The 21,885-nt window shown below is 34.5% G+C and overlaps 2 protein-coding genes across 2 annotated transcripts; one reads left to right on the top strand and one right to left on the bottom strand.

The window, feature by feature from the left end:
- Positions 1 to 5,590: 5,590 nt before the first annotated feature.
- Positions 5,591 to 10,092, top strand: LOC107776077 (uncharacterized). Its single transcript, XM_016595893.2, has 4 exons — positions 5,591 to 5,729; positions 5,840 to 5,985; positions 9,429 to 9,487; positions 9,581 to 10,092. Exons 2-4 carry the CDS (start codon positions 5,857 to 5,859, stop codon positions 9,915 to 9,917), a joined length of 525 nt encoding a protein of 174 aa, XP_016451379.1. The 5' UTR covers positions 5,591 to 5,729; positions 5,840 to 5,856; the 3' UTR covers positions 9,918 to 10,092.
- A 4,050-nt stretch (positions 10,093 to 14,142) lies between these two features.
- Positions 14,143 to 20,397, bottom strand: LOC107776076 (pyrophosphate-energized vacuolar membrane proton pump). Its single transcript, XM_016595892.2, has 8 exons — positions 19,898 to 20,397; positions 16,563 to 17,137; positions 16,102 to 16,481; positions 15,771 to 15,857; positions 15,353 to 15,683; positions 14,846 to 15,256; positions 14,701 to 14,760; positions 14,143 to 14,593 (listed from the first exon to the last, which is right to left on the bottom strand). The coding sequence occupies exons 1-8, from the start codon at positions 20,148 to 20,150 to the stop codon at positions 14,387 to 14,389; spliced, it is 2,304 nt and encodes a 767-aa protein (XP_016451378.1). The 5' UTR covers positions 20,151 to 20,397; the 3' UTR covers positions 14,143 to 14,386.
- Positions 20,398 to 21,885: the final 1,488 nt, after the last annotated feature.

The following is a 21,885-nucleotide window of genomic DNA, read 5'->3' as shown; positions in this document are numbered from 1 at the left end:
CAAAAATAGTTTCCCGCATTTTTGCGCCAAAGAAAACCGACCAACGTTGGTCAGTTTTATAAAAAAAAAAAATAATAAAATTATTATTGATTGTATGTTTAAATATTGTAGGTTTTTTACCTAGTTCAAGTAAGAACATATTTTATAACCTAAATTTTAGTTGATTCAAAATACTCAATATTAGGAATATGTTATAAAATAAAGACTGTAAAGTAAAGAAACCGAAGACAAGTATAGAGGGAGATTGATATTTTTATTCAACTTCAAACTGTTGTACATAATGAACTGAAAACTCCTCTATTTATAGAAGAAAGGAAGCAGCTGCGAGGCTTTTCAGGAAGCAGCTGCAAGGCTTTTCTTTAGCTGCTTGTAAGTTGTCTGCATGAGCTGCTTGCAACCTGCCTGTTTAATAAGAAGCTGCTGCAAATCATTTCATTGAGCTGCTTGCAACCTGCCTGCATCAGCTGCTTGTAGATAAACTTCAACAGGTACTTGTATATAAATTTCAACAGAGTACTAAATGGATAATCTTCTTCAGGAAGATTATCTATAGCGGGGTAATAAATGGACATCCACAATAATTATTTTCATAACACTCCCCCTTGGATGTTCATTAAAAGGTATTGTGCCTCGTTAAAACCTTACTAGGAAAAACCCAGTGGAAAAAATCCTAGTGAATGAAAAAGAGTACACATATTTAGTAATACGCATTTCTAGCTGCCTCATTAAAAACCTTATAAGGAAAACCCTGTGGGAAAAAACCTAGTAAGGAAAAAAGAGTATATCGCGTATTTTACTCCACCTGATGAAAACTTTGTTTCAAATATTTGAGTCTCCGCATTCCAATCTTGTATACCATCTTCTCAAAAGTTGAAGTTGGCAAAGATTTAGTGAATAAATCTGCCGGATTATCACTTGAACGGATTTGTTGCACATCAATGTCACCATTTTTCTAAAGATCGTGTGTGTAGAATAATTTTAGTGAAATGTGCTTCGTTCTATCTCCTTTTATAAATTCTCCATTCAATTGGGCTATGCATGCAACATTGTCTTTGTATAAAATTATGGATCTTTTATCATACTCCAAACCACATTTTTCTTGAATAAAATGAATCACTGATCTCAACCATACGCATTCCCTGCTTGTTTCATGAATAGCTATTATCTCAGCATGATTTGAAGAAGTAGCAACAATTGACTGTTTTGTGGAGCGCCATGATATGACAGTACCTCCACATGTAAACACGTACCCGGTTTGAGATCGAGCTTTATGGGGATCAGATAAATAACCTGCATCTACATAACCAACAAGATCTGCACTACCTTTGTTAGCATAAAATAAACCCATATCAAGAGTTCCCTTTAAATATCGCAAAATATGCTTAATCCTATTCCAATGTCTCCGAGTAGGAGAAGAGCTATATCTTGCTAGTAAATTAACAGAAAAATGCTATGTCAGGCCTTGTAGCATTAACAAAATACATTAGTGCACCAATTGCACTAAGATAGGGTACTTCGGGACCAAGGAGTTCCTCATCCTCTTTTGGAGGTCGGAACAAATCTTTATTCACTTCAAGTGATCGAACAACCATTGGTGTACTCAATGAGTGCGTTTCGTCCATGTAAAAGCATTTTAAGACCTTTTCTGTATAGACAGATTGATGGATAAAGATCTCGTCTGCTAAATATTTAATTTATAGACTAAGATAAAGTTTTTCCCTTTGGAGCTCTTCTCGAGTTCTTATGATATTTATGCCATTAACATAAACACACAAGTATAACAAACTATGATGTTGTTTTCTTTGTAAAATGCATGGACAAATGCCTTCATTTACATAACCTTCATTATCAATTCATTGAGGCGATTATATCACATGCGCCCAGATTGATTTAAACTGTACAAAGATCTTTGTACTCTGATTGAATGCATTTCACGATGCTTTGAACTATATTCTTCAAGCATTTTAAATCCTTCAGGGATCTTCATATAGACTTAATCAAATGAGTCATATAGGTTATGCCTTGCATTTAGACGGCATGACATCTTCAGGTGTCTGGACTACAGGTCTGATCCTCACAATTTTTATAATATTGCGAACTATATTGTATCAAATATATCGTCGACGATCGTTTTGCATCGGTTCGCAAGTGACATAACTTGTTGAGATCTTATCACTTTCTTTATTTTCAGGTACCTGAACATTTTCTAGAGTTTCATGAAATGTTATGTTGTGGGCTCTTCTAGAGCTCATTTCCTCCTCATTGTGATCATTTTGATCATTTGCTCCTATTTTTTTCAAGGATTATTACCTTTGGAATCGATCGGTTTACTACGCTTCATGCGTGCAGTAAACTTTATCCTCCAGGGACTTTAATTTTAATAGGAGCATTTGTAACTGAAATATAATATTTAATTTTGGATCAATAAATGCTTCTGGCATTTGACTTGAATTATCTTCTAAGTGAGGATCATATTAATAATAATTCGATTCATATAGCATATTTTTCAGTTGTTTATTCCATTCCCCAAATGTTAGAAAAACTAACACATATCCCCAATCTTCTTTGGGGAACATATCTTTGTGCATTGTGGTAGAGAAATTAATCATATACCGCACATAAAAAGTTATTAGATAGTAAAAATATTTGGTTTATGATCCTAGACCAATTGTGAGGGGATGACTTATCATATTTTGTTGGTCTGATGCATACAAGTGTTGTTGTATGCAATTTAGAAAATCTTAGATCAACACATGAGGCTTTGTTCTCATAAGCAATAGTTTAGCTATTAATAGGAGGTATTCAATGCTAAACTAGATTGGATATAAACCAGCATGATCAAGATGAACTATCTTGATTTCATAATCTGAAAATTATGCTTTTAATTGAGAAAGACAATTTCAAATGCCAAACTGCAGGTTGACAATAAATATACATATAACCATCTTATATATGCATCTATAAGTGGTTCACATAATAGGTGAATGGGCCCATATTCACCTTTTATATATTCCAGAATTCGGAGATTTTAGTCCCAACTTTAGCTGGTATAATCCAGTTATTATGAGAACAAGCAACACAAGAGAATTCTTGAAGAATCTTCTAGTTCTTCAGTATATGCTTCTCTGTATTCTCAAATAGCTCATTTAAAAATGGCAGATGAAAACTTCAAGTTTGTCATGGCATATGCTATCTCTAAGTAAACTTCTGGTTTACTATGGCATAAACTTTTGCATCAGTAAACTTCTGATTTACTAGGGCTACTTTTGTATCAGTAAATTTCTGATTTACTATGACTGCTTTTGCATTAGTAAACTTCTAGTATACTGTGATATATGATATAGTACAAATTTGAAGAATAAGGCGGGTAACTTCTCACATACATATTTACCCCGTATGATTGTGGAAACATGAAGATTTTCAATCTTTCAATCATTTGTAGTCTCAGTATGATAGTCATATGTATTAGTAAACTTCGGTTTATCATAACATATGTTTTGACCACAATAATGACAAATAAGTTCTTCGGGAGTCTTACATTTATTGTCCACAATCAAATATTATTCAGACACTACTTGTGTCATGTGTCTTCTAGACAAACAGTTAGCTCTTCAGGAGCTTTTGTTGTACTATCAAATATTGCTCAGACACTTTTGGTGTCATGAGAGAAAATCATAATCAAATGAACAATATAAAGCTAATTCTAAATTTATAAATGACGAAAAATAAGAATTTTAATATTTCTACCACTAACTTTGTGACAAATATCTCCTTCAAGAAGAAATATCATTATCATCTGAATATTTTGTATCAATACATCAACCACATAGTCATTGCATCTTTTAAGAAAAGATACACGAGTTGTTATTTCTTTCAGGGAACTCAATAACTAACCATAATATATTAATGTGGTTGTAGTAGAAATCATTCTACAAGAATATTTTTGCCTTAGAATTATACTTAATAAAATTATCCAAGATGTTTTACGTACAACAGGTACGTGCGGCAATGATATTTATGCCATAAAAATAATATTTATATCCTTTATTATTCTACCTCTTCAGGAGGTGAGTTGTGGTATTTCTTCATTCATTCCATGGAATGAAAATGTGCTTCAAAAATAACTTTGAATAGCTCATTATTTTGTTTAAGCACAGAAAGACACTGCTTCAAAATATTTTCCTACTTCAGGAGGAAATTTCAATTGTGTTACTTTTTCAGGAGCAAATTTAAAATACGAAATATTGAGTATATATTCTCTCAATCATATTAACTCTTCTGGAGGTGAATTGTAATATATTTACAACAAGAGCGCGTTCATATTTACGACTTTATTAGTATTATCACATTCACTTTAGGGAATCGATTAATATTTATCAAACATTATCATCCTTCAGCAAATTGAACATAATTATCTGAACGCGCATTAATCACATCAAATTGTGATGCTTCAACCTCTTTTAAAATATTTACTACTTCATGAGCAAATCGAGGCGTGCATGTAATATAGAGAATATTTCTCTAGCTTATCTTTAATTGTAACCATAGAAAGCCTAAATTATCACTTCTGGTGGTCATAGGCATATACCACTTCTGGTGGTTAACAAAATTTAGTTACAATGAGATATACGAAATATAACCACTTATGGTGGTTGTATATTTCTTGCAAACTATGCTGGAGTTTAAGTGGATCTAACAATGTTATCCACTTTGTAATCCTTTATTAAGATAATAAGGATGAAAACAAATACCCAAATAGGTACTGTATACGTAATATATAACTAAGCAAGCGATGATAAAGATATTAAAATATAAGCAAAAGGCTCAAATTAAATTACGCAAATTTGGCCACTCCAGATGTAAGTGATATCTATATCACTACTGCCAAGAAGAAAAACTCACCACCTCACGGATATAATCTGCCTTATGATGCTCGTTATGAACAAGATCTAACCACGAACATAAGAGTGTCGTCTTACATCGGAGACGAACACTGAAATAGAAATTAAATTCGAAGTAAGTGCTTAAAATGGCAGAGTCTCGTGCTGATAACGTGTTATAAAATAAAGACTGTAACGTAAAGAAACCGAAGACAAGTATAAAGGGAGATTGATATTTTTATTCAACTTCAAACTGTTGTAAATAATGAACTGAAAACTTCTCTATTTATAGAAGAAATGAAGCAACTGCGAGGATTTTCAGGAAGCAGCTGCAAGGCTGCTTGTAAGCTGCCTGCATGAGCTGCTTATAACCTGCCTGTTTAATAAGAAGCTGCTGCAAATCATTTCATTGAGCTGCTTGCAACCTGCCTGCATCAGCTGCTTGCAACCTGCCTGCATCAGCTACTTGTAGATAAATTTCAACAGAGCTAAATAGATAATCTTCTTCAGAAAAATTATCTATTGCGGGGTAATAAATGAACATCCACAATAATTATTTTCATAAATGGATCCTAAATATATGCTACGTAATATTCTATATTATTTTACTAGAATATTCCTAAATAAATGTTAACATATCTTAAAAGTACATAATATTCTGTCAAGCTCAGTTCACACATTTTCTTTCTCTTATACTTTAACCCCTAACAAAACGACAAAATCTCAAATTCACATCCCCAAAACCCTAAACACCAGTATATTCTTCAAAGTACAAAAGCCCTAATCCCCCCTTTTCAAATCTTTCTTCAAATATTCCGCTTTTGGACAGTCAAACTCAACCCTACCCTAGTAACCCCCCCACCCCCTCTACTTCTCTTTCAAGAAAGTTCTGATTTTGGAGTTTTATTTTACTTCCTTTTCCCCCATTTATAGAGTTTTGTTTGGGCTAATTTTTGTAGGGTAAGTAAAAAAGAAAATGGAGGTCAGTAATTTGAGCTCTGAAGTAGCTGCTTTTGGGAGAATGGTGATGGAGTCTGTTGTTGAAGCTGTATTTGCTGAGACCCTTTTGGCTGCTCAAAGATCTGTTGCTTCTTTGCTCATTGTGGTATATAACTACAGTCTTTTTAACTTAAAACTCTTTATTTTCTTGTAAAGTTGTGATTTTTATTGATGGGTTCTGAATTTCTACTCATTGTGGGATTATACTTGGGTATGTTGTTTGTTTTTGCTCTGTTTAACTTACACTCTTTATTTTATTTATTGAAAAATGTTTTGATTTTTAATAGTGGGGTTCTGGATTTCCTGCTCTGTTTTTTGCTTTCTTGTTCATAGTAGTATAATAGACCAAGAAATAAGAAACAACCTCTTGCATAAATGACTCCGTACAATAGACCCTTGTGGTCAGGCCCTTCCTGGACCGCGCATAGCGTGGGCTTAGTGCACCGGCTTCTCTTTTGTTCGTAGTAGTATAGCATAATTTTCCAACTTACACTTCTGTTTTCTTGTAAAGTTATGATTTTTAATTGTGGGTTTTGAATTTCTTGCTCTGTTTAACTTACACTCTTTATTTTATTGAAAAGGTTTTGATTTTTAATAGTGGGGTTTTGGATTTCTTGCTCTGTATTTTGCTGGCCTGTTCATAATGGTATATCACAATTTTCCAACTTACACTTTTGTTTTCTTTGCTATTGTTTGTTTATTGCTTCATTTTCATTGTTCTTGAGTCGAGGGTCTATCGGAAATCGCTTCTCTACCTTTGTAAGGTAGGGGAAAGATCTGGGTACACATTACCCTCCCCATATCCCACTTGTGAGATTTCACTGGATTTGTTGTTGTTGTACACTTTATGATGATCGAAGTCAGACTTGAGTATGGGACGAGAACTCGCTCATTTTGATCCCCTTGTTGACCAAGCAAGGTCGCACTGAGACTGAGAACACCAACGGAACACTCTCTTACCCCACTGACCAGCTAGTGTGCAATGACGACCGGCCCGCAAGCTACTCGATTTTTTTTCTTAGCTGCTCTGGATTCTATTCTAGATGCTACTTACTTACATGTGATGTTTTATTTCACAGGGTAGCCATGTTTTCTTGTAAAATGATTTGTAATGATGGGTTTTTGATTTCTTGCTCTGTTTTTTGGTTTTGTAGTTGTTTGAGCAGCTCTTTTGTTGATGCCCTCCCAACACACACACACTTACTGAAGATGTTTTTGTGTCATTGCTTGATTTTTCATAGTGGTATAGCACAATTTTCCAACTTAACACTTTTGTTTTCTTGTAAAGTTGTGATTTTTAATGGCGGGTTTTGGATTTCTTGCTCTGATTTATGCTTCTGTAGTTGTTTGAACAGCTATTATGTCAAATTTCATTGCATCTTGTTTATGGGATGGTTAAAGTTCGGAAATTTTTCTGTGCTTCATTAGGTTTCTTACTTAAATGTTTGTTATTGTTCTTCAAGCTGCTAACTTTAGCTATTGTATGCTAATATGTTGTGTTCTTTGAAGTAATTTTGGACTGCAGAGCTCTGTTTTTCCTCTTTTTTTGGCTGTTTGTAATGCTAATGCTCCATTTAGATGATTGAATGGCTAAAACCAATTTAGGTTACTAAGGTTAGTGTTTAGTGTCATATGCCTCTCTTTCATTTGTCTTGGTGTGACTAAGTTGGACTTGGCTCCTGGAACAAATATCTATTTTAAAACCTAAAGGCTCAGTTTTGATTAACTTAACAAGATACGTGACTATAGTTTAAGAGTAACTTTTCCCCAAAATTGAGGTTCTCCAGTTGAATTTCTGTCAAGAATCAAAACCAAGTTGCCTGTGAAAAGAAATTCTGAAGTATATGGGTGGTCTATGCGCATGGATGTGACTATTTGATAGCTCCAGTGTTATTAAAGGCAAAAAGCGCAAAAAATCTCTAACGTCCATTGGGGCATTAAGCGCAAAATACAAATAAAGCATGGGCTTTAATGAAGAAGCACACAAATGGAGAAAGAAATATAAATATGTATGTGTAGTCAAAGGCTAATAATTATAAGCATGAATAACGAATATGTGGACAAAGAAATTGAATTTTTTTTACAATAAAGTGGAATACCAATTGTTTAGTGTCGCCTCTTCAGGATTATGCTCATTGGCAAGAAAAAGTATGCCTTAGAGCCTTGATGATGACACTGAAGCGTCCGTCAAGCGAGGCGAAGAGCTCAACATGTTTTGCGTCTCGCTTCAAGGCTTAAGTGCATTTTAAGTGTGCCTTTGACAACATTGGTTAGATTAGGGTGTAACTACATAAGCTGAAGAGAGGGAGGCAAAGGGCAGTAGGAGGAATATAAAGGAATATGTCGTGTCTAAATTTGTCTAAGAAGAGTTGGGAATTTTAAAGGTTTTGGCTTTTGACTATAGTTATTAGTTAGATAGATTGTTAAATGTTAAGTTATTATATATGAGCCTTTAGATTTTTAAGTGAACTGTTGTTCCACATCCAAGCTTACATCGGATGTAACTAAACTTGAGAGGAGCCAAGTCCAACTAATTTGGCTTCGCCACCTTTTGCAAGAATGCAGTTAATAGACAGATCTATCAACCTGTTTTTCTGTGCCCTCTTTTTATAATGTGTGCTTTGGCCATCTTCCCTTTGTTTAACTAAAGCTTCTGATCTTCCAAATCTTGTGATTACAGTCGCCAAATCTTCTCCCAGAACTCTTGGAACTATATTATGTCTTTGGTTTATAGGCATGGCTTGCTCTGCCCCCTTAGTTCTTTTGGTTTCTTTCTCTGTATTGGCGTCTGCAAGCATAAGAAACATTTGAATTCTAGTGCACTATCCTTAGATAGACTCCTGCTTCAAGTGCTGACTTTAATTAAAGCTGGATGGGCAATATCTGCTTAATTTTACACAGCCTCATCGGATGAAACAATTTCCCTTGCCTAAATCTGATTTAGCATTTAACACGTTATTCCTCTCAAATGGACAAGTTATATGTGACCAATAGATTTTGTGTGCCATTTACATTAACATTAGATCACCTTCTGTTACACATTTTTTAGCGGTCAATTATGGACTTGAAGATTTAAAGCTTAGAAGTTGAGGAAATAATAGTGAAGGTATCAATACATCAACAGTATCATGAAATTTAGGAAAAATGTAGGAAAGTGCAGAATGAATGCTGTAACTATTACCAAAGTATTTAAGAGAATTAATTTTGTGTATGTATACGCTTGCAAGAAAGTCGAAATTCAAAGATGTAATCCTCTAATCCTCCTTCTTTCCCCAATGAATCTGGGAATAAATACCTTCTTCTGCCTTATTATGAAAAGTGAAACTGTCTATTGCATCAAGCGCTGTTTAATCTATATTTTCTCTCTTTTTATCAGAAAAAGTCTACGTTTTCTTGCTCGTTGCTACTCATCAATGAGCTTATTCCGTTTAGTTGCCCTGCTGTCCTTTGTGTTTTGATTGAACTCTACAATGACGGCCTAGAAACTTCTTGTTCCGCAATTTCACTCATATTTGCATAGTTCCCTTATCAATGTTGGTTATGCTTCAGGCAGAAACTATGCTCAAGGATGCTAATGCATTGCCAGAGTTGATAGGCACTGAGAAAAGGTACTCATAATTGTTAACTTTCCTGTATTCATTCATAGCATGCAGAACTGGAAGTTTCATGTGGCAAATGCCAAACTCTGATGTCATTTTTAGGTTTCCATTCGAAGAGCTCCATAAAATGGAAAAAGCTGGAATTGAGAACAAAGATGGCAGTGACACAGAGGACGATGAGGATGATGATGGAGATGCTGATGATCAGGACGACGATGATGCTGACGATGAAGACTTTTCAGGCGAAGAAGGGGGAGATGATGAGGAAGAAGGGGATCCCAAAGAGAATCCAGCGGCTAATGGCGACGAAGGCAGCGATGACGAAGACGATGAAGATGATGAAGACGATGAGGACGGGGATGATGATGATGAGGAAGAGGAAGACGAGGACGAGGACGTGGACGAGGAGGATCAACCACCTGCCAAGAAGAAAAAATGAACCACTTCCTAGTATATGTTTGTTCTGCTTTTCAACCATGTTTGAAGTATGTAGTAGTAGGAAGAGGGAGTTTTAGCTTTTCTCTAGGAATTAACCATCCTTTTGCAGAACAAATGAACTACTTTTGTCATTCTATGAGATTGTTTAGTTGTGATATATATTCCATTTAATCCAATGAGTTTTCTGGTTTCTTAGTTAAGGTAATCCAAATTAATTAGAAAATTAGATGATTTAATCTTCGTACTTCAAATTTCATTTCATTAGGGTAGACTGTCTACTTCACAACCCTTGGGATGCGGTTCTTCGCTGGACCTTGCTTGAACGCGTGATGTTTTGTACACCGTACTGCATTTTTTTACTCCACATTTTATTGACATTTCACACTATGATGCTTGCTATAACAAGTGGCCCAAAAGGAGAAGTTTTCAACATAACTTTAAAAAATAAAGGGTAGTCCGGTGCACTAAGCTCCAACTATGTACGGGGTTTGGGGAAAGACCGGACTACAAAGTTCTATTGTATGCAGTCTTACCTGTATTTCTGCAAGAGGTTGTTTTCACGGCTTGAACCCGTGACCTCCTGGTCACATGGCAACCACTTTACAGTTACGCCAGGGCTCCCCTTCTTTTTCAATATAACTTGACAGCGTAAAATTCTTTACACTGTCGGTGCATAGAACGTAAACTCTTTTTCAAAAACAAATAAGCAAAAGTTTATTCAACCGACTAAACGCCTAACAAGAAACTTCAAATTTCCAATTTTCGCTCTTTTCAATCAACCAAAACCTACATTCACTACATTTTTGCATCATAAAAAAAGAAAAGAAAAAAAAGAGCTTAATTCAACCAAATACTGTCAATTACTCAATTCCATCTTCAAATTGCAGATATTGGTGATGGTGCAGGAGAAATGCTGCAATAATAAATCAAAGTTTCACCAAAACTAGGATTAAATGGGAATATTTTAGGCCAACAATTACTATCAATGCCAGTAACTACTTCACAACAAGAAGAATCAAGCCATCCAATTCCAGTAAATGCTTTATAAACTCCTGTTACACATCCACTTATACTTTTAAGAGATGACCAACATTCAAAAACATCATCACTTGGACTTGGTGCCAATATTGGATCTAATCTGGCCATGGCTACTGAGTTTGCCATTCCTAATATAATGAAAAATGCAAATATCTTCAGAAATTTTATTGCCATGACTTAATTGTTTTTTCTTCCTTTTTACCTACTTTTGAGGATTTTATTTTTGGATGATGTTTGTGAAATGTGTGTGACAACTGACAATATAAAGGTATTTATAGGGAGATTTTGGAGTTATATAGATCATGTATACCATATTTATGAAATGTATGTTTGGCTATGCATATTTAACTTCCAAAATGCGTTTCAGTTTTAGTCAGTTGTAATTCTCATTATGACTATTTATGCAGAGATAAAAGTTAAAGAACGGGAGCCTTGGAGTAACGGTAAAGTTGTCCCAGTGCAGAGGTGGAGCCAAGATTTGAATCTTATGGGTTTAGAATTATATTCCTTTTAAGTTATTGGGTTCTAAATTAATAATTTGTACATATTTAATAAAATTTTTAAGACAAATACATGGTTTGAACAAAAGTTACTGGGTTTAGCCGAACCCGCATCCTGCACTCTACCTCTGCCCTTGTCTCCATGTGATCTATAGGTCACGGGTTCGAGCGTGAAATCAGCCACTGATGCTTGCATCATGGTAGGCTACCTACATCACACCCTTTGGGGTGCGGTCCTTATCCGGGACCTGTGTGAATTTCTGTTTCGTGCATCGAGCTGTACTTTATGCAAAGATAAAGTTAACGAAAGAGTCTCATGTTAGCTGAAAAATGTCGAACAACATTCAATCTGAAAACATGTTGAGCTTAGTTAAAATTTTAACGTTAAGAGTTATTATCTTGCGTATCGCACTGGCTTACCCTAATTAAGAACTCGTTTTATTGGCTGAAATTTCAATATATTACAATTGTAAGAACCGCAAATTGGCTTTAACTTTAACTATCGAATTTCTTCCTAAAAATGATGTTGAAAAAGGAACTTTTTAATTTATTCTAAATTAGAGATATAAATAGTTTAATTCATTCCTATTAAGCTGATTCTTTGCTATTTGAAGACATGAAATAGTGCAACTACAATAAGAAAAATTAGTTTATAATTTTATTTTTTTGAGGATGACTCGTATTAAATCGATCGAGGGTCAAGGACCGAAATTAATGATTCAACAAATTTAAAGTAATTTTCTATAGTACCCACAGAAAAATAACTCCCTCCTAAAGAAAGCAATAAATACTAATACTAATAACATCATTTTAAATATATCAATAAATGCTAACATTAAACAACCAAAAGTTAACACTCTTGTAACAGTTTCAATATGTCACTATTTCTTGTTAATTTGCATATAAATACCTCAACCCCAACTCCAAAATCTTTCACACTCACAAACCAAAGTTCATACAACAACATTACAATATAAACATCGAGTGCAAGTAAATTTATCTTTTTTCCAATGGCGAGCCCGAAAACCCTATATTCAACTATGCTAATAATTTTATCCATGTCAATTGTGAGTACACCTTGCTTTGGTCAATTTCTTGGATTATTACCAAATTTTGGAGGAATAGGTCCTGATTCAATTACAAAATGCTTAACATCAGTTAATGATGTTCCTAATTGTATTGAAGAAATAATTACATCTTTTTTGAGTATTCAACTTCATTTGCTTGGTCCTCAGTGTTGCAAAGCTGCTTTGGATATTGATGATGGTTGTTGGCCTAAGATTTTTCCTTTTAATCCATTTTTCCCTCCTGCTATTAAGAGTTTTTGTTCTGCTGAAGCTCAAATACCGCCTCCGCCACTTTTATAATAAGCTTTTGAGATAGTGGAAATAATATGTTTGATATTTACTTTCTAAGTTATGTCAAACCAAAATAAAAGGGATGGAGGGATAGTGGTGATTGTTTTTTTTAAATACGTTATTTTAAAATGGGAAGTATATTAGTCATCGGAGTTATCAAGGGTCGTGATGGATGGATGTGATCTCTCCACCTTTAACTAGAGACCCCTGGTTCGAGTCTTGAGAATTAAAAAATTCTGGTAAGAAGCGTTTTCCTCTTGGATGAACCTTATTGACGTGAATTTGGATTAGTCGGAAGTTCTGAATACACAAGGGTTGTTAAAAATAAAAATAAAGAGTAGTCTTTTGAGTTAAGCAATTCTTATTGTATTGGTTTTTCTTTTTCTTTTGCAGTAATGGTTGAATAAAGTTGGGTTATCTTTTTCATTAATCTCTCTCAGTTCTCTGTATCATTCAGTATACGTGAAAACTGATACTTATTTCGAAATAATTTCTATCATATAAACCAAATTAACCATAACATATGCAAAATATACATTATACTAGCAAGTCAATGGACATAAGAAACACAACAATCTCCACATTTTACTACGGTCATCTTTTACACACTAAAGTTGAAATTAGCTACCAACTTCATCGCTTATAATTAATAAATCTTTTTGATAATATGTTGCTAAATAGGATTAGCAACGAATTTTAGGGTCTTTTATTTACCTTTTACAATTGTTTTCTTAATGAAAATGAATTAAAATAATGTTGGATTAAGATTTTTTGCTATTTGTTTGTTTTAATCATTTCTCAAACTAAAAAAACTTGCAAGTTGTTCTTCAAACAGTTGTAAGTCCTTCACATTTTCTTTTACTTGAATTCTGAATCTGGTTCATATAATTTAAGTGGACTTAAACCTAGCCTGTTGCTTGAGCAGTCTATAAAACTGATATCGCCTAGCCTGTTACTTGAGCAGAAGACGGACACAAGCAAAGGGAGAGAGGGAGAAAATGATATTTTGGATTTAACTTATAGTATATAATGATAACGTAAAGAATTTTTACACTAAAATGTGAAAGTATCGAACCTTATTTTGTCAAATTATTAGTTTACGAACGACTACATGTAGTTATCTTTTAAGTGACCTAATAATGTAAAAATTCTTTTACACGAAAGTATAGAATTTAAACTCTTTTTATTTATGCATTATCAACGCCTGTAAGAATATTAAGAGCATTAGGCCGTTCACAGCATGCATGAAAAAATAAAAATATGCAATGTTTTAGGTCGAGGGGAACCAAAAAAGACCTCCAAAAAAACCACAAATGAAAAGCTAACAAAATTTTCAATAGTTCTCTTTAGTATATAGAATCATTTACTCTAGGGAAAACAATGTTGATGTTCTCAACTCTGCAAGACATTTCGCCATTATCATCAGTTCTCCTCCACTTACCTACATTCTAGTGACCATCAACACCAAAAAATGATTGAAATAAAGTAAGAAGAAGGGTAAAAGGAGGAGAGATATAGATCTTTGAGAGGGACTACTATCGGCATGTTCCAATTATAATTCATTCCTTTTTATCTTAAAAGATCTTGAAGAGAAGACCACCGTGAGTGGCGAAGAAGGGAGCGAACACGAGGGATTCGACAGCCATCAGCTTGATGAGAATGTTCAATGATGGTCCAGATGTGTCCTTGAGAGGGTCACCAACAGTGTCACCAATGACAGCAGCCTTGTGTGGATCAGATCCCTTGGGGCCAAGAGTTCTCGCATGTTCTGAAGCTCCAGCCTAATATCACAAAACCAACACGAATAAATGAGTTAACAAATTAAGTTTCTCAAGCATACTCAAGGAACTCAATGTGAATGTAAAACGTCCAGCTCAAGTTTATCTACCTCGATGTACTTCTTGGCGTTATCCCAGGCTCCACCGGTGTTTGATGCAGAAATGGCAATCTACCAATCGAAGATGATCCAGGATTAGAGAGACAAAGAGAAAGACCATTTGAAGCTTTTAGCACATTTCAGCTAAAACATTTACCTGTACGCCAGAGACGAGAGATCCTGCAAGCACACCAGACAGGGTTTCGACGCCAAATAATATGCCTACAATCAATGGTGTAAGCATGACAAGAGCACCAGGTGGGATCATTTCCTTGATTGATGCATCCGTGGAGATCTTGACACAGGTGGCATAATCGGGCTTTGCGGTTCCTTCCATGAGACCGGGGATGGTGTTGAATTGCCTGCGCACTTCCTCAACCATCTTAAGGGCAGCACTTCCCACGCTCTTCATTGTCATGGCAGAGAACCAATAAGGAAGCATTGCGCCAACAAGTAAGCCAATGAATACTTTCGGTGTCAAGACATCTACTGTGGAAATTCCTGCCCGGCTCACAAATGCACCAAAGAGTGCTAGAGACACAAGAGCAGCAGATCCAATGGCGAATCCCTGTTACCATAATAGAAAGCTCGTCAACAATGAGTCAGTGAAGTGACCTAAATAGACCTAACAACATTCAGTGAAGTATGAGAGTATTTGACTTACCTTTCCAATAGCGGCAGTGGTGTTACCTGCAGCATCAAGGGCATCCGTTCTCTCTCTGATTCTGTGGCTCATCCCAGCCATCTCAGCAATTCCTCCTGCATTGTCACTGATGGGACCATAGGCATCAATTGCCAAACCAGTAGCTATGGTGCTCAGCATTCCAAGAGCAGCGACTGCAATGCCATACATTGCAGCAAAACTGAAGCTAACAAAGATACTGACTGCTATGGCAAAAATTGGAATGATCACTGATTTGTAGCCCAATGCAAGACCAAAAATAACATTTGTGGCAGCACCAGTGCGACAGGAATCAGCAACATCTTGCACAGGGCTGAAAATAAATGAAACAAAACTCATATTTCTGATAGGCAAGAATCAAAGAAGCACCAAAACAGAACGCAGCTAGAGACCCAAGTACCTGTAAGCATTGCTGGTGTAGTACTCGGTGACGAACCCAATAATAAGTCCAGCCCACAGACCAACTCCAACGCATAAGAACAACTGCCTGCAAGTTTAAATCAGTTTTGCGTGCCAGTTAGCCTTGATAAATGTTTATGAAAGACCGAAAGGAAGGATAGGCAGGAGAAATGAATCTTCATCCATTAGTTTGTCACACTGGAGTTCCTTTACCTAAATATTGACTTCATGCTTACAACTTCAAAGACAATGAAAAGAAATATTACGAAGCAATGTATACGCAATGCAATTATTTCAAAGTTATAGAAGCACAGGTCAGCATTTAGACTTACCAGCTCTGAACTTCTTTCTGAATTCCAAAATTGAATATTGTGAAGGTAGATGGAAGGGCAATCCAAGAAACAAGAGCAATTCCAAATGTCATAAGAACAGTTGAGATGACAAGTTGCTTCTTCAATGCTGGCTCAATTTCTTTTACAGCCTTGACTTCAAAGAAATCAGTTGCAAATAAGGTGGTAAGCAAACACACAAGGATGCCCACGGAACTGACAAGAAGAGGATATAGCATGGCAGTCAACTCATGGTTGACGCCAAAAGAGGAGATAGAAGCAACAACAAGGGCAGCACACGATGACTCTGCATAAGATCCAAATAGATCCGATCCCATCCCAGCAATATCTCCAACATTGTCACCGACATTGTCAGCAATAACCTGAGCACATATTTAACGTTAAAACTAACCAGGAAAAAGCATAAATAGATCATGACATTTTAAATGATACAATAAGCCTACCGCTGGATTTCTAGGATCATCTTCAGGGATGTTTCTCTCCACCTTGCCCACAAGATCAGCTCCAACATCTGCCGCTTTAGTGTATATACCTCCACCAACTCTACCAAAAAGGGCCATCGATGATCCACCAAGCCCATAACCAGTTATTGCCTCAAATAGTCCTTCCCAGTCATCACCGTAATATAACTTGAATAGGTTGATGGCAATGAACAAAACCAGAAGACCATTTGCAGCAAGAAGGAAGCCCATCACAGCACCAGATCTGAATGCAACGATAAAAGCCTTACCAACACCCTTTCTAGCCTCCAAGGTAGTCCTTGCATTTGCATATGTTGCAATCTTCATTCCAAGAAACCCAGAAACCACAGAAGTTACACCACCAAGCAAGAAGGATATGGTGCTGAAAACAGCAGTGGCAAGAGCAGGCTTGCACATTTTGGAGCTGTCATATGTACAAGCCTGGCTCTTTGTGCTGAAACCCTCAACAGAGCCGAGGAATAGGAAGATCAGAATTGCAAAAGCAACCATGAAAACACCAACATACTGGTATTCCGTAAAGAGGAATGAGGTTGCACCTGCGGCGTAGATTGATTCCACAATTAGGAAAGCTATTATCAGGAAAAGTTTAACTATCTAGGCACTCTAAGAGAAATTCATGCATTTATATGCCAAAAGAAATATTAATGCAACACATCAGACTCTAAAGCAATAAACTGGAACAAATCCAGCAATACAATGTTAGTAAGAGCAAAAGGGAGAACTTCTTTGAACATTGAAAATTCAATTGAAGCCTGTTATATGCTTCAGATTCGAAATGCCAATCACCAAACTACACTACTTGTATGCCACATTATTTTTTGATACAGCATTTTTAATATGCCATTTTAAAGGAAGCATACATAACATGTTGAGGTCAGAGTCCCCATTTTTTTCTGGGTGCAAAAAATAAGGACATCAGTAGAAGTGAATGGGCAAAGCAAAATGCAATCTCATTGCAAGAATCTCAGAATTCCTCTAGTTCCTTTTATTCTTATCATTATTTTTAATTATATGTTCTAAGACCCCCTCTGGATGCTCTAAGGAAACTGCCAAAGAAACATCATCTCCATCAGCGAATTTCGGTCCCTCTAGTTGCTGAAAAAATTACTTTGTGCAACGAAGTTGTTCAAAGTTCTCATATCTTACTTTAATAAATCTCTAACTAGACGAAAGATTCAATTCAGCAGCCTTGACACTAAGTTGACTTCTAGAGTAGAGACACGTGACTATAGCACAACACTGAGGTAACACGGATTCTCTGGTCTGCCTTCTCTGAAGTATCACTAGGATAGTGCTTGGCAGCTGCCAGGAATTATTTAATAGTGAATTAAAGGTTGCTTAGACAGTACTAACTGCAATTAGTCAATACTCCTATAAAATAAAAAAGTGGTATGCTCATAATCATAGCAACTAATGAAGTTAAATGCTGAACGTGACAAGTAAATCACAGGGAAAGTATACCAACAAATACCGGAAGCATCCAAGTTTCTACCTTTACTCACACATATTATGTGTATAGGATGAAGATCTTTTATACTACAGTCAGACCTCTCTATAATTGCATCCTTATATAACAGCACTTCACTGTAAAAGCCAAGTTTTTCCGGAACTAAATTTCATGTTATGTTATAATATATGTTTTCTATAACAATAATTCGCTATGACATCCAAAAATATCTAGAACAAACGAGACTGTTATAGACAAGTTTGACTGTACCAGTGTTCTTCAACCTATGATAGCATGTTATTACCATTTTTACCAGATATGCTATTAACATTTATCAAGAGATTTACCCCTGATCGTGTAAATATTTTTACACTTCACTGTATTTTTATCAAGAGATTTACCAGATATGCACTTCACTGTATTTTTTCCATATATATATATATGACTGTGGACAAATTATTTATACAATCACCTCGTAATTATGATTAAAAATCTGTAATAGGCAATAAATTCATAGCGTAGTTTTTTTTTAAACTATCAATACATATAACTTAAATCCTATACGCATATACATGCAGTGGCGAACACACGTGGTGGCAAGCGGGTTCAACCGAACCCACTTCATTAAAAAATAATATTGTGTATATGTATAAATTAGGATTAAAACTGCATAAATTTTGTATATATATTTTATTTGAACCCACTTGACAACTACTATTTTACGACTAAAGTTATGTATTTGTAAGATTGAACCCGCTTGCACAAAATTTTGGGTCCACCATTGTATACATGTGCATGTAGAGCAGGGGCGACCTCACCCTGAAGCACTTGTTTTAGGCCACAAAATTTTAAGGGCCCCAAAATTACTATTTTTCTATATATAGTAGTATATTATTTATATAATTATCTCTTATTATTGATAAATTTATTTCTTTATTGTTATATTAATTTTTAATAACTCGATTTCTTCCTCTATCAATCTTATTTTACTTTTTTACTTAATTATATTTCTCTATTCATTAGTTGGTCACGTAACTATATCTAATAATCTAACTTATTATTTATTTTTCTTACATAAATTATACTCTCTCCGTCTCAATTTATATGAAAGTGTTTGACTGGACATGGAGTTTATGAAATAAAGAAAGGATTTTGAAACTTGTAATCTTAAATAAATCATAGAAATTTGTGGGCTAGAAATCATCTCATTAATGGTAAAAAGAAAAATCTAAAGTTGAATTGTTATCAAATATAGAAAGGGACTTACTAAAAAAAAAAGGAGTCACTTAAGTTGGGACGGAGGAAGTATGTTTTATGGGTTCTCCCATTTCAGTTGTGATGCAATCAACGTTAAATTCATTTAATTTTCTGTACTTGATAAAACTAAGTTCTCATTTTTTTTAATTCCACATTCTCACTTGTCTAATTTTTAAAAAAACGATGTTCATTAAATAATATATATATATATATATATATATATATATATATATATATATATATATATATATATATATAAAGTCTGTATTTAAGACTTTGCTTTAGGCCTCAGATGATGTTGGGCCGCCCCAACGGTTGAATCAGTTTCCAAGGTATCGGTCCCGGGTTCAACTGAACCCACTACTTTTGGTGGGTAGCTTTATGTGTAAAAATTCATTAATATTGTAATATATAGCAATATGAACCCATAACTTTAAAAATACAAGCCATAAAACTTAAATCCTAGATCCGTCTTTTCCGTACATGGAGTAGAAGAGTGTTTATGTACGTGCAATATGTAATTACATGAACGAGCGTCTGTAAATACAATTTCAATAAAAAGAAGCAATAATATTTTTAAAGAAATAATTACCTTCAGAGATGGCATTTTGAATTTCAGCACACTTATTCACAACGCTATGATCATTAATACCTTCTTCTTCTTCAATTAACGCTTCAGCATATGATCCATTCTTACCGTCACCGGAAGACGACGATAATTTATCCGTCGAAACTATAACTTTCGACACAATTACCCATTGCACGAGCGCAAAACCGATTCCGATGAGCGCACACACCGGAATCAGAATTTCCGTTCCGAGATCTGGCAAAATTGTTGCTCCCATCACCGACACCTAGAGAGAGAAAGTATGTGTGTGCTGTGTGTGTGTGAGAGAGAGAATGAGAAGAGTGAGAGAGAGAGGTGGGAATGTGAAACGTGTGAAGGAAGGAATAAATAGAGGGGAATTGAGAGAAGATGAAGAGATGGTGAGATTTATACGGTGGGTTTTGTGGTGAGACTGTTGTTTGGCCGGTATTTTATGTATGGTTTTTATAGTTTATTATAGTTGCACCAGTAATACGGTAAGGTATACAGAAAAGGAAAAAGATTATATTATATACATATATACAAAATAATAAATACGCACACGTGTATTTTATAAGGTTTTAAATGAAACAATGACAATAATAGTACCTTATGTTAAGATAGAGGTATAAATTTATTCAGAGGCGGATTCGGGATTCAAATTTTAAGATTTTTAATATGGAACCCATTATATTTTTAACGTTATGAGTTCAAATATATTATTTTTACAATTTTAATAAATTTTTACACATAAATTTCTACTCAGCGTCGAAAGTTATGAGTTCAATTGAACCCATAACTACCACACTGCATCCGCCTCTGAATTTATTGGTTTTTTTTTACTTTTAGCTCGTGCCACAAATTATTTATATTTGTTAGCCGAAAAATTTATATAGTTTTGGTATATAACATACAAAATGTATATATATATATAAAATATATACAAACAATATATTTTTTTTCAACTATTATTTTCAGAGCGGCTATCCAGTGTCATTTTTCTAAATTAGTTAGAAGTGGATACTTTTGGATTTTGTTAAATATTTAATAAACTTTGACTGTTTGATTTAACAAAATTTATGAAAAGAAAGGATTTAACCATATACACCAGGAAATTACTGTAAATTTCAAACTTGCTAGACTAAGAACTACACCAAACACTAGAAATAGATTACCCATGAATAGACAAAAAAAGCAATAATTTCACCTCTAAATATGAGTTTCCCGTTAAATTTGTGTTTGTCATAGTTTCAAAATCCAAATGTATCCACTTCTAATTAATTTAGGAAAAATGACATTATATAGCCGCTCTAAAAATAATAGTTGAAAGTATATATATATATATATATATATATATATATTGTATATATATATTGTATATATTTTGTATATGTATACATTTTATATGTTATATACAAAACTTATACAAATTTTTCGGCTGCCGAATATAAATAATTTGTGGTACGAGCTAAAAATGAAAAAAACCCAGTTTCCGTTAAATTTGTGTTTGTCATAGTTTCAAGCATATCTAACAACTAGAATTTGTTAAATATTTAATTAAAAGACTAGAAGTGTTCATTTGACATACTTAGAGAACCAAAACTGCAAATATGTGTATTAAAAGGGCTATTATATTTTATAAGGTTTTATTCTTTAGTCCATTAATATGTATTTTTTTTCTTAATTCGTTCCGTAATAAAAATGTCTGGTTTAGTGTATAGTGAATCTGAGTAGATCTGTTTCCATATAGAAGTTAGATTGTAAATTCTAGAAAGGTAAGAAAATTTAATGGACTTCTATATATCCTTTTCTTGTTTTCAGTTTTTAATGATAGACTTATAACTATATTTTTTCGAAAATTATGTAATGTTTAAAAGTTTAGTTTTATAACAAACTCCTTTATTCTTCATATTTTTGTTGCAAATTCTTTGTTAACAACGTGAGAAATGAAATACTTGAAATTTATTTTTACATGACTCTTGAATTTAAATCTC

This window comes from Nicotiana tabacum, chromosome 21 (assembly GCF_000715075.1).
Source record: "Nicotiana tabacum cultivar K326 chromosome 21, ASM71507v2, whole genome shotgun sequence".
NCBI classification, from domain to species: domain Eukaryota; kingdom Viridiplantae; phylum Streptophyta; class Magnoliopsida; order Solanales; family Solanaceae; genus Nicotiana; species Nicotiana tabacum.
The sequence above is the reverse complement of the archived record's forward strand: the minus strand, read 5'-3'. Positions and strand labels throughout refer to the sequence as shown.